The sequence below is a fragment of the Salmo salar genome, chromosome ssa03 (genome assembly GCF_905237065.1).
Source record: "Salmo salar chromosome ssa03, Ssal_v3.1, whole genome shotgun sequence".
Taxonomy (NCBI): Eukaryota; Metazoa; Chordata; class Actinopteri; order Salmoniformes; family Salmonidae; genus Salmo; species Salmo salar.
The window spans coordinates 15,165,396-15,184,899 of NC_059444.1; the positions used below are offsets into that span (position 1 = coordinate 15,165,396).

At 42.5% G+C, this 19,504-nt stretch overlaps 1 protein-coding gene across 1 annotated transcript in view; it reads left to right on the plus strand.

Annotated features, from left to right (window-relative positions):
- The first annotated feature begins 3,731 nt into the window (after positions 1-3,731).
- Positions 3,732-19,504, plus strand: part of LOC106599001 (microtubule-associated serine/threonine-protein kinase 3) — an 80,535-nt gene continuing 64,762 nt past the window's right edge. Inside the window, exons 1-2 of the mRNA XM_014190039.2 lie at positions 3,732-3,936; positions 5,594-5,625. Coding sequence (XP_014045514.2) covers positions 3,898-3,936; positions 5,594-5,625 — 71 coding nt within the window. The 5' untranslated portion in view covers positions 3,732-3,897. The remainder of the gene's footprint in view (positions 3,937-5,593; positions 5,626-19,504) is intronic.

The window sequence follows — 19,504 nt, forward strand, 5'->3', positions numbered from 1 at the left end:
TAGATGACATCGCCGAAGTTGAGGATCGGTAGGATAGTCAGTTTTACTAGGGTAAGTTTGGCGGCGTGAGTGAAGAAGGCTTTGTTGCGAAGTAGGAAGCTGATTCTAGATTTGATTTTGGAGATGTTTAATATGATTCTGGAAGGAGAGTTTACAGTCTAGCCAGACACCTAGGTATTTGTAGTTGTCCACATATTCTAGGTCAGAACCATCCAGAGTAGTGATGCTGGTCGGGCGGGCGGGTGCGGGCAGCGAACGGTTGAAAGCATGCATTTGGTTTTACTAGCGTTTAAGAGCAGTTGGAAGCCACGGAAGGAGTGTTGTATCAACCCCTACAAAAATGAATTATAATTATAATCCACATAATAATTCACATTTCCTGTTGCTGCACGAATATTTGCCTGATGTAGCAAACTGGCTCAAATTAAGATCCTACATTTGTATAAATTGACCCCATGGCATCTTTCATTTAAATGAGTTATTCATTTCCTATGAAGATGTGAAATGTATTTCTGTAGGACTGCATGGTTTGCTTCATGCTCCATTCACAAACAAGTCTCATGTTTGCGTGTGTACGCTGTGTGGTGTCCCATCAGGAGACAGAGTGTAAACATCGATCCTCACACACACACACACACACACACACACACACACACACACACACACACACACACACACACACACACACACACACACACACACACACACACACACACACACACACACACACACACACACACACTGTGTGAAAGGATCTTCAGGGCAGATTGTCAAGGAGGCAGGGTGAAGATGTAGCTTCCAGTGAGGGAGCCTAACAGGACATACTGTAGAATGGCTGCATGTCTCCCTCTAGTGGCACTGAGAATATAATGCGTTCTAAAGTGGCGATCGGCAGAAGAAACAATAACAAACTGTCATCCCTGACCGTTTCATTAAAAAGCTGAGGGATGGGGCTGGAGAAATGTAACCACTCAAATTCATGGATATAGTTTTAACCATGATTTGAGGGTATATAGTGTTTGTTTGCATTTACTTTAACAAACATTGGAGTAAAACAAGATTATATTTCGGGTTCTGATGGAGTACGACCGTTGAACTAAGCATGAGGCATTATCTATAAGTTATATTCATGAAGTGTCAATGGGTACATCATACAGTATCATTAATTAGTAAAAAAAATGTAGAAACTGCTGATTGCCCCTTTAAGTAGATATGCTCTGGGTAAAAATTGTCCTACACACAGATCTAGGATCTGGCACAAGTCCTAACTAGAACCATTAACGGAGAAAATACCAATCTGGGCTTGGATCAGTGTTTAGGGGCATATTCATTCTACATCTGAATCCTGGGGCTGAATTCATTTTGGAGTTGCTATTGATAACATGTAATGGCCTACATAAAGAATCATGATAGTGTATAAGGTCTAATGTGTCCTCTACAGATGTATAGAAAGAAAAATTGGGATATTTTTAAGACAGACTATAGCTGGGCTACATTCATTTGGAATCAAAAGTATTTCATTGTGCTTAGGAATGATTTAAACTTAGCAGATCTGTAGCAAGTTTCATTTTTGTACTACATGTCCTTGTTGACTCCCCACATCACAGAACAGTACATGCATCTGGTTGAATCCTTTTGGGCAACCGGGTGTACTTTCAATTTGCTCTATTGCTATGGCTTGTTGTGGACGAGGAACCGTAGGAGGAGAGAGAAAGAGAGATTTTTCTATCACATTTTCATGGCTGAATAGTTCTCCTAACTATCGTTGATCATTTACAATTGACCTGCCTCGCATCCCAATGCAAAGGGCATATAGCAAAAAGAGGACAAAAAAAGTGGCCTGTAAACATTCAACATTGTGCCTCGAGCAAAACCATCATAATGATAAAGTTGGATGCATAGTTTTTCAATCCCCTCTTGACTGAAAATAATTGCAACAATTTCATGGTAAGAGAAGATAAGTGGATATGAGATATAAAAAGACATGTTAAATGAGAAGGGATATGGAAAAGATTGGACCGTGATGACATGAAACCTCTATAGATGACAGACATACTAGGCCTACATTATTTCCTCCTCAACATTTTGGGGATATTAATGCTTACTTAGGAAGATGACCTTGGGTTAAACTCAGGATTAGAGACAATGCCCAAAATGAGAACAAGGAATGATTCATTTTACCGGTTCACATCAATGAATGTGTGACACCGCATGACAAGACACAGCCATTGTTGTATGAAAACATTGTGGTGCCACTTGGAGACTGGCACCATAGATCATCAAGCCCTTTCTCCATCTGACTGTCAGAGTTGCACCATTGTTCTTGGTCATCTGAAGGCAGGGACGGACTGGCCATCTGGCATTTCGGGAAAATGCCAGATGGGCTGGTTCCTTTTTTGCCTAGTGGGTCTCTCTGACTTATAACTGACAATTATTTGGTTATAGGGGAATCAAGTAAAAAAATGGTCCCAGTGTGTTAGAAATGCCAGGGCCAATTTCTGGTTGCAGTCCACCCTGGTCTAAAAATGTAATTTGCATGAGCCAATGATGATGTGACTGCAATGTATAGCCCACTGTATAGAGCTACACAACATATGGAACACTATAGTGCACACATATAAAGGGTCAAATGAACTATATACTGAACAAAAAATATGAACGCAACATGTAAAGTGTTGGTTCCATGTTTCATGAGCTGAAATAAAAAATCCCAGACATTTTCCGTACGCACAAAAAGCTTATTTCTAAAAAATGTTGGGCACACATTTGTTTACATCCCTGTTAGTGAGCATTTCTCCTTTGTCAAGATAATCCATCCACCTGACAGGTGTGGCATATCAAGAAGCTGATTAAACAGCATGATCATTACATTGGTGCACTTTGAGCTGGGGACAATAGAAGACCACTCTAAAATTTATCACACAACACAATGTCTCAAGTTTTGATGGAGCGTGCAATTGGCATGCTGACTGCAGGAAGGTCCACCAGAGCTGTTGCCAGATAATTGAATGTTCATAAGCCGCCTCCAGTGTTGTTTTAGAGAATTTGGCAGTAAGTCCAACCGGCCTCACAACCACAGACCACGTGTAACCACGCTAGCCCAGGACCTCCACATCTGGCTTCTTCACCTGTGGGATCATCTGAGACCAGCCACCTGGACAGCTGATGAAGCTGAGGAGTATTTGTGTCTATAATGAAGCCCTTTTGTGGGGATAAACTCATTCTGATTGACTGGGCCTTGCTCCCCATTCAGTGGGCCTGGCTCCCAAGTGGGTGGGCCTTTGCCCGTCCAGGCCCACCCATGACTGTGCCCCTGCCCAGTAATGTGAAATCCATAGATTAGGGCCTAATGAATTTATTTCAAACTACTGATTTCCTTATATGAACTGTAACTTGTTGCATGTTGTGTTTATATTTTTGTTCAGTATATATCAACATGATAGACAACATCTGAATGGGATTTTAAGCAATAGGCTGCTTCTTGTGTTCACACAAACACAGAACAGGGCTATATATATATATATATTAGAATGGATGTACTGCAAATAGGTCATTAATGCATATACTTGCCTGATTAAAAAATCCCCATGTAAACTTTCAACAAGTTAGCCAGGGTTGAAAAAAGGTTGCATTGGCTCAATGATATAGGCTAGGGTTACCGAACTGAATGAATCAGCCCACTGCCACCCATAGGCGATTTGTCAGAAGTCCCTCCCTGCACATTCATTCCCAATTCTCACCGCTGCCCGGTCACCTGACAATTAAACGAAATTCTCGGTTTTGTTCAGCTCTCATCCAGTCGCATTGATGATGAGCAGGATACAGGAGGACGCAGTATGGGTTGAATGAAATTGGAAAAAGGGAGTCAGCGGTATTGTAATAATTTATTTTTCTACAATGGACGAGCCAAACATTTTGAGACGTCGTGGGCTGCAGGTAAGAACCCCCATAATAATAAAACATCAGCATAGCTACTGAAGATGAAAATAATACACTCAGGCTTTGCATTTGTGTTGTGGCATTCGACAATTAATGATAGTCTACACAAACATGTATTGACCCGCATTAGGGCACACATGCGTTTCTCTTCTTTCTCTATTTCAAGGGATATTTAATGATTGTCAATTGCTGTTTACTAAACGGTTTACATTGGGCGCACTTTTAGGTCTCCTCAAGGGTAGTTCTATCCAGTTGTGACCACAAATGATGGATATCTCAAAACAAATTCGCATCGAATGTATTGTCCCACTGCCACATTGTTTTGAAATGGTCATGAATAGGCTACAATATCGATCCATTCTGTACACATATGAATGAATGATGCCCCTTCGTTTGAGTAGGCGGTGGCACTGAAGGGCGAGCTTGTGGATGCGCAAGTGTAGTTAATACATACATTTAACCACAGACAGTTTTTTTCTACAGACAGGCATGATGTTTTATAGATGTCTTATTCTCCTTCAAAAAAAACAAAGAGCGTTTCCATAATGATTGTGACTCAAGGAACGCAGCTGTATTGCCATCACTAGGTTGCTGTGGTGATATGGGCGTTGGGCTCAATTGGATTCAGGGATGGATGATTGGTAGAGAAACATCCCTTTATGTTCACTTATATGTGTCTTATAGCCAGTAGGTTGTAACTGAGTCAATCCTAGCCCTCCCGACGGCCTAACGCGTTTTGTTGTTTTTCATTCCAACCAATTACTCGGGTAGAGGCTTAGCTATTTAAATCCGTTGACCATTGTTTGCTCTAAATCCATTATGAAAGAGATGTTGGTGGAAATGTGCTTGTCCACATATTCAAAATGCCTATTTTCATTCTGTTACATTGATTGGTTCATCCACCTTACATGGACCTGCAATTTTAATTTGATTGCTGATTTGCATCGTGAAAAATCAAAATTGAGAATGTACTTTTGGTTAACAAAACAACCTGCGTTTATCTTTGAAAATAGAGTACACTGTGACACAGCATTTTTGGCATACATGTCGTGTACATTATTATGAACATAGGCCTGCCTATATGCAAGGGCTTCAGGACCAAAGCAAAAAGAACAACATACATAATGTGCAGCTATGAATGAGAAGACCTACTTAAGACATCCACAATTAGGCCAGAGCTATAAGATGTTTCCATAAAGGAGGGGAACGAGCAGCAGGGGACATAGCTGTCATACGGTGTGCATAAATAATCAGCCAGTCTTTCCGTCTGTACCGTTGGCCACAGATTGTGTATGAATCATTTTCGATGTGGAGGGGCTTTGAAAGACTAATCAAAACCTCCATCAATGGTTGTTTTCATTTTGTTTCTAAGAATCATTAACCCTTTAGTTCCATGCCTCGGGGATGTAACGGGTGTGTTTGGAATGTATATCAAGTCCAGGAGGTTGGTGGCACCTTAATTGGGGAGAATGGGCGCGTGGTAATGACGGGAGAGGAATTAGTGGAATGTTTCAAACACATGGTTTCTAGGTGTTTGATGCCATTCCATTTGCTCCGTTTCGGGCATTATTATGTGCCTCAGCAGCCTCTGATATCAAGCAAGGCTTTACTGCCATTGTCACCATTTTAATGTATCTTTCTTTCTCAATTCCAGAAAGAGCTGAGCCTTCCACGAAGGGGAAACATGTAAGTATCACTAAAGAACATCACTGGTTATCACTGCTCTTGTTACACTATTTGATACAAAATCACAGGGTGTTACAAGGTGTTTTTATATGTCAACAATTTATCATAGTAGCAGACATTTTACTTGGCACTTCCATGAGAGGCAACACCTCTTAAAAAGCTGCGTATGTGGTTTCACAGTGAGCGCTAGTGCCTAGTGGTAAAACGGAGGATGCAGATACTAGTAAGCAATGTTCCCTCTAATTCTTTGAGACATTGCGCAAATTGTAGGCCTTTTGAACAGAAACTTGAACATTGTGAGAATTTTGTGCAACTTCCGGCGCACGTTTACAGTGAACACTGAGGCTGTACCTTTACAGTTTGTGACAGTAGCTATTGTGGCTATCTGAGCATAATGTGGCCTAATAACAAAACCAAGGGAGAAAATCCCATACATTTTTCACTTGGAAATAGATGTTCATTTCCATGATATATCCTACAGTAGCATATATGTGGTGTTAAGTGCAGGTCTACATTGCATGAGACTTTTAAAACGTTTTTACATTATGAAGGGCTTGACATTCATTAATGATCGTTTTACTTGGTCTGTAACACCATGGGCCAAATAGGTGACTGTAAATTGACTTGTATGATGCAAGAAACCACTTTACAAAATAAAATGAATTATGACCATACAGAGAATTAGACAATGTAGGCTACTCCTCTGCATATTCAAGCCTATCTTGAAATAAAACACTGCCCCTTTTAATTAAGACATAAGCTTTTTACCTGAGTGGATTTTCAAAGACAGCTTGAAATGTAGACTACACATTTTGTGCTATTGTAGGAAGCAGTAACACCCCATTGCTGACCTATACTTATATAGAACTGGGCGAATAACTCGCTAACTAGCAAAGAATATCAACAAAAGTCCACACGCGCAGCTCTCACCGCTCGTGGACTACCCCGCCAATATAACTCTACTCTGTTGCGCTCTGGCTCTGCCTACAACATTGTGTTGCTGCCTCAACAAAATCAGAGACTCATTCTTGCAAAGTTAGATTTGTTTTGGTTTGTTGCATTGAAAAAGGGGCTGACAATGTTTATTCGATCACGGGAAAAAAAACGTTGATCTATATAGTGCAAACTAAAGGGGCGTACTCAGTGAAGTTCAATCTCTTGTGTCTCTGCGGCATGGCATTTCCTCTGCGCGGCAGACCTGGAGAAAGTGCGCTGCCGCGCAAGGGCGCAGTCTAGAGGGAACATTACTGGTGGGGTGAAATATATTTTACTTAACAGTAAATGTGATTTTAAAAAAAAAGTTAAAGTGTACCTCCACACATTGTATGAAAATACCATATGTATTGTGTATAGTCCTGAGGCATGCGCTGTAAGGCCTTGTCGACTAGTCTGGAAATACACATTTGGTTACGCAATTCAATATAAATAATTTCACACATCATGCACTGGATTTTACTCATGTTTCATAATGACATGTCAGTCAAGGCAAAGGACAAGAGTTGGCTTGGTGAGTAGACTGAATGGAAAACAGAAATGAGTGGGCAGACCCATATTTGGTCCTTAGCCACTTTAGTGGAGTGAAGTAATGTGGTTAAACAGTAGGCCTACAGACTTGCAATGAGTCTAACACACCATTCAAACCAATTCTTTTCCCAACAACTTTTAGCATCCCGCCAACTTTGACGACTTTTCTTAATATATGAAAGGTATTGCCGGCAACAAAGCCTCTACTTTTTTATTTCCGCCAACCGACGTCATGGCATTGGCACGCAAAACGCTCTTAAGCTCTAGATGGTTGTTAGGCAGCGCCCGTTACTAGTATCCATCTGCCTGTTCTAAACTTTGTAAGGCATGTCACTTCACCCATCTCTTCGCATAGCCCAATACATGCACTTTTTTCTTAACCATAACTGGATGGATCCATGAAGTATTACTGTGGCAATATATCACTGAAAGACGAAAATATTGGAATAAAGTAGGCTAATGCAATTGAAGGCATCAAATTGTTTCTTACTGAAACTCCCAAAGTTATCCAATTGTTATAAAACAGAAGCATTTCAGCACCATTTTGCGCTGATAAATCAATGTCAGATTTTTCTTTTCACTGAATTTCCATGTGGATATTGGTTAGTCTACGTCTACCATTAGGCTGTGGAAAGTTGAGGTGAGTGCTGCTCGTGATCATCTTGTCTAGTTGGCTCATACATTAGCACTGATCACAACATTTTGCCAGCATGTTAAGTAGCATAAAGGAAAAGTCCACCCAAACACGAGCTTTTGATATTTGTTTCAGTTGTTGATGTAAAGTGCATTCAGAAAGTATTCACACCCATTGGCTTTTCTCACATTTTGTTGTGTTACAAAGTTGGATTAAAATTCATTTCATTATCATTTTTGATCAACAATCTACACAAAATACTGAAATGTCAAGGTGGTAGAAATATTCTAACATTTATCAAAATTCATGACAAAAAACACAAATATATCTTGATTATGTAAGTATTCAGTCCCCTGAGACAATACATGTTAGAAACACCAGTCTTTTTTGAGTACATTTCTAAGAGCTTTGCACACCTGGATTGTACAATATTTGCCCATTATTCTTTAAAAAACTCTTCAAGCTCTGTCAAGTTCATTGTTGATCATTGCTAGGCATCAGTGGAGGCGGTGAGAGGAGCTATAGGAGGAAGTGCTCATTGTAATGGCTGGAATGGAGTTTATGGAACGGAGTCAAGCGTGGTTTGATGTTTGATTCCATTCCAGACATTACAATGAGCCTGTCCTCCACCAGCCTCCACTGCTAGACAGCCATTTTCAAGTCTTGCCATAGATTCAAGCCAAATCTAGTCAAAACTGTAACTAGGCCACACGGGAACATTCAATCTTGTCTTGGTAAGCAACTCCAGTGTAGATTTGGCCTTGTGTTTTAGGTTATTGTTCTGAATTAGTCTCCCAGTGTTTGTTGGAAAGAAGACTGAACCAGGTTTTCCTCTAGGATTTTGCCTGTGCTTAGCTATATTCCATTTCTTTTAAGCCAAAAAATCTCCCTGGTGTCACAGTTTCTGTGTTTTTTGATTGTTGCTTCCTTAGGTTACCGCTGGAGGGCGGCACCCTTACCGTTTTCCAGTCTCCAGGTTACGTTGATTATTTCTTATTGGATTCACCTGTGTTCAATTACCTTCTCTGTTCATCTGGTTGCCTTGTTATTTAGGTTCCTCAGTTTTTTATTTTCTTATTTCACCTTTATTTATCTAGGTAGGCTAGTTGAGAATGAGTTCTCATTTACAACTGCGACCTGGCCAAGATAAAGCAAAGCAGTGCAACACAAACAACACAGAGTTACACATGGAATAAACAAACATACAGTCAATAATAATGAGTCAATAATAATTTGTCAATAATAATAAATAGTGCAAATGAGGTAGGATAAGGGAGGTAAAGGCAATAAATAGGCCATAGTGGCGAAATAATTACAATATAGCAATTAAATTTGATAGATGTGCAGTTGGCCTGTATTCTTACTTAGGTCTCGTTTTATTTAGTGTGCTCTTTTGCGGTTGCCTTGTTTCTGTTTAGACTAAGTAAAAGTTCTGGATTTACCCTTACCTCTGCTTGCTGTGTTTCTCTGCGCCTGGTTTAGAGTTCGTACTAGCAGTATTGTTTCAGTAGACCTAAACCAACCATGGATCTATGGACCGTCGTCCGAGGAACATTCCGAACTTCAACATTTACAGTCGGCTCTCACCCACCATGGAACTGTGATTGGTCGCCATGAGGTGCGGCTGCAGACATTGTCGGATGATTTAAGAACTCTTGCGTCCACTCTGCAGACAGGACAGATGGGAGCAACAGCTGCTGCACCCGTGGCTGTTCCTAACCCTCCACTCCCTACCAGCTCAGCGTCTTCCTCCCTTCAGGAGCCTCATCTCCCGGCACCGGAGCGCTATGAGGGGCATCCTGGGAGGTGTCGTGGGTTCCTGCTCCAATGCTCGCTGGTCTTCGAGGTGCAGGCATCAACGTTTCCCACCGAGCATTCCAGAGTGGCATACGTCATCTCCTTGCTCTCAGGACGGGCTCTGGCCTGGGCCACGGCCATATGGGAGCAGCAATCAGACATTTGTTTTAATTGGCAAAGCTTCACCCAGGAGATGAAGAGGGTTTTTGATCACCCCATCAGTGGCAGGAACGCTGCTCAAAGACTCATTGAGTTTCGGCAGGGCAGCCGGAGCGTAGCGGGTTACGCCATTGACTTTCGGACGCTCGCCGAAATACAGAGGTAGTTCACTCAACCTTTCTGAATGGACTCAGCTAGGTTCTCAAGGATGAACTGGCTCCCCGGGACAACCCTGGGAGGAGCTTATCGTCCTGGCCATCCGGATTGACAACCGGCTTCAGGAACGCCGTCGTGAGAGGACGGAGGTGTTCCGAGTTTCCAGTGTTTTGGGTTCCGCTGAGGAAGTCGATTCTTTGTTTGTTCCACTGCCTTATGCTGCGTCTGCTTGTCCTGCACCCCGTCAGAGTTCTCAATTCGGCTTTGTTTCTCCATCATACCTTCCAGAGGAGCCGATGCAATTGGGATGCACCAGACTTTCCGCTCTGGAGAAAAGTTGCAAGATTAACGAGCAACGTTGTCTTTACTGTGGACAGTCTGGACATTTCCGTGCCTCCTGTCCCGAGCTGAAAGAGAAACGGGATGACTCATCAGTAGAAGGGAGAATACTGGCGAGTCAGATACAGTCTCCAACTGCTGACATGGTACACACCTTGTTTCTGGCCAACCTGCGGTGGGACAATGGGCAGTTGGACATTCCTGCTTTCATAGACCCTGGGACTACTTGCTGTTTTCTGGTTCACACATTAGCTCGCCAACAGGGGCTGCCTCTCACTAAGCTTGACATTCCGTTGTCGGTCACTGCGCTGGATGGTCAATCCCTAGGGTCTGGGAAGGTGAAGCAACTCACCATGCCTATTCAGCTACGAGTACTGGATTATCATGTGGAGTTTATCCAGTTACATTTGGTGGACTCTCCTGAGCTTCCCCTGATTTTTGGACATCCATGGCTTTCTATCCATAATCCTCAAATTGACTGGCCCTCGGGAAGTGTTCTGGGATGGAATTCTTCATGCCAGTCCACCTGCCAGCAACTCCCCACATCTTTCCGGCCCTGCTCATCTGGAGGCTTCCGATTCTCCTGTTCCCCCAGCTGGGGATGACAAGCCTGATCTTTCCCGCGTACCTCGGGATTACTGGGATCTGGGTCAGGTCTTCAGCAAACGAAGGGCCAGCAAACTGCCTCCCCGCAGGTCCAACGATTGTGCCATCGACCTCCTGCCCGGCACCAGTCCTCTGAGAGGAGGGCTGTATTCTCTCTCAGGTCCAGAGACTGCAGCCATGAACAGTTATATTAAGGAGGCACTGGTGGATGATTTTATTCGGCCATCCACTTCACCTGCAGGAGTGGTTTTTTTCTTTGTTGGAAAGAGGGATGGGAGATTACGTCCCTGTATCGATTACCGGGGTTTAAATAGCATTACCATCAAGAACCGTTACCCTTATGTCGTCAGCCTTTGAGAGACTCCAGGGAGCTACGGTTTTCTCAAAGTTGGACTTACGGAATGCGTACAATCTGGTGTGCATCAGACAGGGAGACGAGTGGAAGACGGCAGTCAACACCCCAAATGGACATTATGAGTACCGTGTCATGCCATTTGGACTTAATGCTCCATCCGTTTTCCAGGACTTGGTGAATGATGTGCTGCGCGACTTCCTTCACCAGTTCGCGTTTGTGTACCTGGATGACATCCTCATCTTCTCCAGTTCCATGGTTGAACACAGCCAACATGTTCGCCAGGTTCTTCAAAGACTCCTCTCTCACCACTTGTTCGTGAAGGCCGGAAAGTGTTAGTTTTACGTTCCACAGATCTCCTTCCTGGGGTACATTGTGTCTCAGGGCTGTGTATGGATGGACTCCCAAAAAGATAGAAGCGGTGGTCAACTGACCGTGGCCCAGCACAGTCAAGCAAGTCCAGTGTTTTTGTTCATTTCTACCGGAGGTTTGTGAGAGACTGTAGTTCGGTGGTTGTGCCATTGACAGCGCTCACCAAGGGCTCGGCTGGGCATGTAAGCTGGACCCCTGCTGCTGAGAAGGCGTTCCAGGACCTGAAATGACGGTTTTCTTCTGCACCCATTCTAGTTCATGCGGATCCTTCTCTTCCCTTTGTGGTAGAGGTGGATGCCTCTGAGGTTGGCGTGGGTGCGGTTCTGTCTCAGCGCTCTGCTAAAGACCAAAAGCTTCATCCCTGTGCCTTCTTCTCCAGGCGTCTCACTCCAGCAGAGAGGAACTATGACGTCGGCAATCAGGAGCTTCTTGCAGTCAAACTGGCTTTGGAGGAGTGGCAGCACTGGTTGGAGAGTTTGGAACATCCCTTCACGGTTTGGACTGACCACTTGATCCTGGCCTACATCCAGGAGACTAAATGCCTCAGTCCCCGACAGGCTCGTTGGGCTCTTTTCTTCACTCGGTTCAGATTCACGTTATCTTACCGTCTAGGGTCTAAGAACGTGAGGCCGGATGCCCTTTTCTCGCCAGTTCCCCAGCTCTAGTGAGGATCGGTCGCTTGGATCCATCATCCTCAGGTCGCTTATCCTCGCACCGGTGTCCTGGGGTATAGAGACTGTTGTGAGGGAGGCGCAAGGTAGGGAGGCAGTTCCTGACAGCTGTCCATCTAACAGACTTTTTGTTCCTCTTGAGGCACGGTCCAAGGTACTTCAGTGGGCTCACTCATCGCGTCTTACCTCTCATTCGGAAGGGCAGCGAACGCTAGAGTTTCTGAGGAGGTGGTTTTGGTGGCCCTCGGGTGGGGGCGGACACACGGACCCTTGTGGCTGCCTGTCTGACATGCGCCCGGGAACAAGACTCCTCGTCAGCAGCCTCTTGGGCTTCTTCGTCCGCTGCCAACACCTTCTCGACCCTGGTCTCATCTCTCTATGAATTTCATCACGGGTCTTCCATCCTCAGAGGGCCACACTGTCATTGTGGACTGCTTTTCCAAGGCGGCACATTTCATTCCGCTGACTAAGCTTCCATCTGCCCGTGAGACTGCTCAGCTAGTGAGACTGCTCAGCTAGTTATTCAGCATGTTTTCCGTCTTCCAAGACTTCCTCTAGACATCGTCTCCGACCGGGGCCCCCAGTTTGCCACCAGATTCTGGAGGGCATTCTGTACTCTTCTGGGTTCATCAACCCGAGGACTTAGGGTGATAGCCAGTTTGTCCAACGGTCAAACAGAGCAGGTGAACCAGGATCTGGAAACCGCCTTACGGTGCTGTGTCCGCTAACCCCACCACTTGGAATCTTCAGCATCTTCCCTGGGTGGAGTACGCATACAACACTCTCCAGTGTTCCTCCACTGACCTGTCACCATTCCAGGTTTTGTACAGATACCAGCCTCCTCTGTTTCCAGATCAGGAGATTGAAGTGGCGGTTCCATCTGCTCAACATCTCATCTCTCGTTGCTGCCGGACCTGGAAGAGGGCTTGGTCAGCGCTCCTGAGGTTTTCAGCTCGGTTTCAACGACAGGCTAACCGTCATCGCCGTTTGAGTCCTCTTCTGCATCCGGGCCAGATGGTCTGGTTGCCTACTAGGGTTCTGCCTCTGCGGGTGGAATCAAGGAAGTTGTCCTGTCACAGTTTCAGTTTTTTTATTGTTGTTTCCTTAGGTTACCACTGGAGGGCACACTTACCCTGTTTTCTACTTTCCAGATTACCCTGATTTATTTCTTATTGGATTCACCTGTGTTCTATTACTTTCTCTGTTCATCTGGTTGCCTTGTTATTTAGGTTTCTCATTTGGCCTGTATCCTTGCTTAGGTATCATGTTTTATTTAGTGTGCTCTTGTGTGGTTGCCTTGTTTCTGTTTAGACTAAGTAAAAGTTCTGGATTTACCCTTACCTCTGCTTGCTGTGTTACTCTGCGCCTGGGTTCGAGTTTGTACTAGCAGTATTGTTTCACCTGGTCCTTAACAATGACAAGCGTACCCATAACATGAAGCAGCCACGACCATACTTGAAAATATGAGGAGTGGTAGTCAGTGATGTGTTGGATTTGCCCCAAAAATAATGCTTTGTATTCAGGACATTTTTTATATTTCTTTGCCAAATGTTTTACAGTATTACTTAAGTGCCTTTTTGCAAAATCGGATGCATGTTTTGGAATATTTTTATTCTGCGCACAGGCTTCCTTCTTTTCACACTGTCATTTAGGTTAGTATTGTGGAGTAACTACAATGTTGATCCATCCTCAGTTTTCTCCTATCACAGCCATTAAACTAACTGTTTTAAAGTCACCATAAGTGGCATAGTGAAATCCCTGAGCGGTTTATTTTTACCCATCTACCAATAGGTGCCCTTCTTTGCAAGACATTGAAAAACCTCCCTGGTCTTTGTAGTTGAATCTGTTTGAAATTCACTACTCGACTGAGGGACCTTATAATTATCTGTATGTGTGGGGAACAGAGATGGAGTAGTCATAAAAAAAATGCACCATTAAGAAAATGCACCCCTCCAAACTACTTACATGACTTAATGGCATTCATTACACATTAAATAAATGTTTAAAATACTTTGTCAGCAAACTCAATGGATGAATTTAGCACAAATACTCCACTATGTATGTTATGGCATGTAAGCATTCTTTACTGTACCATTTTGAGAAGAAAAAAATATTCCAAAACATGCATCTTTTTTTAAAATTTATTTTATTTTTATTTCACCTTTATTTAACCAGGTAGGCAAGTTGAGAACAAGTTCTCATTTACAATTGCGACCTGGCCAAGATAAAGCAAAGCAGTTCGACAACATACAAAAACACAGAGTTACACATGGAGTAAAACAACATACAATCAATGATGCAGTAGAAAAAAAATAAAAAAAAATAAATAAATAAGACTATATACAATGTGAGCAAATGATGTGAGATAAGGGAGGTAAAGGCAAAAAAAATGCCATCTAAAGTAATACTGAAAAAAATGTGGCAAAGTCATGAACTTTTTGTCCTGAATACAAAATGTTGTGTTCAGGACAAATCCAATACAACACATTACTGAGTACCACTCTCCATATTTTTAAGCATGGTGGTGGCTGCATCATGTTATGGTTGTAATCGTTAAGGACCGGGGAGTTTTTCAGGATAAAAAAGAAACAGAATGGAGCTAAGCACAGGCAAATTTGAAGAATTTTTTTAAAGAATAGTGGGCAAATGTTATACAATCCAGTTGTGGAAAGCTCTTAGAGACTTACCCAGAAAGAGTCACAGCTGTAATTGCTGCCAATGGTGCTTCTACAAAGTATTGACTCAGAGGTGTGAATACTTATGTAAATTAGATTTCTATCATCTATTTTCAATAAATTGAATTAAAAAAAACAAACAGTTCACGCTTTGTCGTTATGGGGTATTGTGTGTGTAGATTGATGAGGAAAATGTTTTATTTAATACATTTCCTGATAAGCCTATTCGTCTGAATACTTTCCGAATGCACTGTTATTCTGCAGCCCTGAATCATCCCATGATGCGGCTCACTACGCTGATAAGCCTATTCTTTGCCATGTTATAGCCCTATTTGGACAGGTATTCCTAGCGTGTGCTATTCCAGAGGACGATTCACACAGGATCCATTTTTTCCATACTGCCCCGGTAAATCTTATTTTTTTTCAAATTGAATTGATTCTTATTTTTATGTAAGCAGGCAAGTCAGTTAAGAACAAATTCTTATTTACAATGACGGCCTACCGGGGAACAGTGGGTTAACTGTCTTTTTACCTCAGCTCGGGGATTCGGTCCAGCAACCTTTCGGTTACTGGCCCAACACTAACCACTAGGCTGCCTGCCGCCCCCTTGTGACAAAAGCCTGGAGATTTTTAATGTAGGCTTGAAGGTATTTCAACGTCATGTCTAGAAGATAATGGGCTACACTGATAACTAGGGCTTGGCTGTCAAATGTCTCCCCATTATATTTAAATTGATGAAGTGTGATCATAATCATTATTTTAGCGATCTATGGTAGACGTCCTTCCTAATAACTAAATATTAGGAAGGTGTTCTTAATGTTTTGTACACAATGGCTTATAATGCGAAGTATTGCAAAATAAAGTCCTGAAATGTATTTTGATTGTTTATTGACCGGGGAACTTTCTCTACATTTTTTTTCTATTGAATGAGGTGAAAAGTTAAACTTAAGTCTCTTTTTGGATAGGCTTATAAAGGCCTAGTTGGTATTGAACATGCTGTACATTTCTCTGCTATGTTTTTATTAGAAGATAAATCATTATTTATTATGTAATGATAAAATATACTTTTATGGTACATTTCCACAGGATTTAACCCAGTGTTTTATTTTTCCATCGACGCGGGCCGGAACACATGTCTCACTGGGCCATGGCTCCGGCACACCTGCTCTCACTTGGCTCCGGCACACCTGCCTACTTTTCAGCTTGCATTTCCATAAAGGAATTTAACACCTCACAAAGCAATTGTTTGGATTATGCAGAGGTTATTGATTCTGCTCTTCACAAGTCCTCACTGTCAGCCATGCCCTGCTATCTGTGCATTAGAGATGTAGACAATGAGTATGTGTCTCCTCTCTAACGCCCAGAAAGCTCCAAGATTCAAACTCCCATTAGACAGCTCTGCAAGCATTAGGCTATAATGTCAAAATACAGAGTTTTGCTGAGCAACTAAAGATTTAATCTTATGTACTTCCAAAAAAGGTCAAATTAAAATGTATGATAAACCGCAAAAGATCCTATTTGGCACCTCCAATCCTCTGGCCGTTAGTAGTCTTGATCAACTACAAATGTTCTGTTTCATCAACATTTTTGAAGTCATTCCATCAAAACGATTTTAAGGTTAGTTGATCATATGTTTTGTCATTTAGAAAAAGTTAAAGATATAATCCAATGAAATTAGAGCCATTCTTTTGTTTTATACATACAGTTGAAGTCGGAAGTTTACATACACTTAGGTTGGAGTCATTAAAACTTGTTTTTCAACCACTCCACAAATGTATTGTTAAGAAACTATAGTTTTGGCAAGTCGGTTAGGACATCTACTTTGTGCATGACAAGTCATTTTTCCAACAATTGTTTACAGACAGATTATTTCACTTATAATTCACTGTATCACAATTCCAGTGTGTCAGAATTTTACATACACTAAGTTGACTGTGCATTTATACAGCTCGGAAAATTCCAGATAATGTCATGGCTTTAGAAGCGTCTCATAGGCTAATTGACATCAGTTGAGTCAATTGGAGGTGTACCTGTGGATGTATTTCAAGGCCTACCTTCAAACTCAGTGCCTCTTTGCTTGACATCATGGGAAAATCAAAAGAAATCAGCCAAGATCTCAGAACAAATGGTAGACCTCCACAAGTCTGGTTCATCCTTGGGAGCAATTTCCAAATGCCTGAAGGTACCACGTTCATCTGTACAAACAATAGTACGCAAGTATAACCACCATGGGACCACGTAGCCGTCATACCACTCAGGAAACGCGTTCTGTCTCCTAGAGACGAACGTACTTTGCTGCGAAAAGTGCAAATCAATCCCAGAACAACAGCAAAGGACCTTGAAGATGCTGGAGGAAACTGGTACAGAAGTATCTATATCCACAGTAAAACGAGTCCTATATCGACATAACCTGAAAGGCCGCTCAGCAAGGAAGAAGCCGCTGCTCCAAACCGCCATAAAAAAATCCAGACTACGGTTTGCAACTGCACATGGGGACAAAGATTGTACTTTTTGGAGAAATGTCCTCTGGTCTGATGAAAGAAAAATATAAACTGTTTGGCCATAATGACCATTGTTATGTTTGGAGGAAAAAGGGGGTCGCTTGCAAGCCGAAGAACACCATCCCAACCGTGAAGCACGGGGGTGGCAGCATCATGTTGTCGGGGTGCTTTGCTGCAGGAGGGACTGGTGCAGTTCACAAAATAGATGGCATCATGAGGTAAGAAACATTTTGGATATACTGAAGCAACATCTCAAGACATCAGTCAGGAAGTTAAAGCTTGGTCGCAAATGGATCTTCCAAATGGACAATGACGCCAAGTATACTTCCAAAATTGTGGCAAAATGGCTTAAGGACAACAAAGTCAAGGTATTGGAGTGGCCATCACAAAGCCCTGACCTCAATCCCATAGAACATTTGTGGGCAGAACTGAAAAAGTGTGCGAGCAAGGAGGCCTACAAATCTGACTCCGTTACACCAGCTCTGTAAGGAGGAATGGGCCAAAATTCATCCAACTTATTGTGGGAAGCTTGTGGAAGGCTACCCAAAACGTTTGATCCAAGTTAAACAATTTAAAGGCAATGCTACCAAATACTAATTGAGTGTATGTAAACTTCTGACCCAATGGTAATGTGATAAAATAAAGCTGAAATAATTCTACTATTTCTGATATTTCAAATTCTTAAAATAAAGTGGTGATCCTAACTGACTTAAGACAGGATATTTTTATTAGGATTAAATGTCAGGAATTGTGAAAAACGGACTTTAAATGTATTTGACTAAGGTGCATGTAAACTTATGACTAACTGTATACACAGTGCCTTGCAAAAGTATTCATCCCTCTTGGTGTTTTTCCTATTTTGTTGCATTACAACCTGTAATTGAAATTGATTTTTTGGGGGATTTCATGTAACGGACATACAAAATAGTCCAAATTGGTGAAGTGAAAACAATAACTTCGAAAAATTCTAAAAAATAAAGAACTGAAAAGTGGTGCGTGTATATGTATTCACCCCCTTTGCTATGAAGCCCCTAAATAAGATCTGGTGCAACCAATTACCTTCAGAAGTGACATTAGTTAGATTGCACACAGGTGGACTTTATTTAAGTGTTACATGATCTGTCACATGATCTCAGCATATATACACACACACTTGTTCTTAAAGGCCCCAGAGTTTGCACCATCACTAAGCAAGGGGCACCACCAAGCAAGTGGCACCATTAAGACCAATGAGCTCTCCAAACAGGTCAGGGACAATGTTGTGGAGAAGTACAGATCAGGGTTGGGTTATAAAAAACTATCAGAAACTTTGAAGATCCCACAGAGCACCATTAAATTGATTATTAAAAATGGAAAGAATATGGCACCACAACAAACCTGCCAAGAGAGGGCCACCCACCAAAACTCCAGGCAAGGAGGGCATTAATCAGAGAGGCAACAAAGAGACCAAAGATAACCCTGAAGGAGTTGCAAAGCTCCACTTTGGAGATTGGAGTATCTGTCCATAGGACCACTTTAAGCCGTACACTCCACAGAGCTGGGCTTTATGGAAGAGTGGACATAAAAAAGCCATTGCTTAAAGAAAAAAACAAGCAAACACGTTTGGTGTTCGCCAAAAGGCATGTGGGAGACTCCCCAAACATATGAAAGAAGGTAATCTGGTCAGATGAGACTAAAATGTAGCTTTTTGGCCATCAAGGAAAATGTCTGGCGCAAACCCAACACCTCTCATCACCCCGAGAACACTATCCCCACAGTGAAGCGTGGTGGTGTCAGCATCATGCTGTGGGGATGTTTTTCATTGGCAGGGACTGGGAAACTGGTCAGAATTTAAGGAATGATGGATGGCGCCAAATACAGGGAAATTCTTGAGGGAAACCTGTTTCAGTCTTCCGGAGATTTGAGACTGGGACGGAGGTTCACCTTCACAGCAGGACAGTGACCCTAAGCAAACTGCTAAAGCAATTCGAGTGGTTTAAGGGGAAACATTTAAATGTCTGGGAATGGCTTAGTCAAAGCCCAGACCTCAATCCAATTGAGAATCTGTGGTATGACTTAAAGATTGCTGTACACCAGCGGAACCCATCCAACTT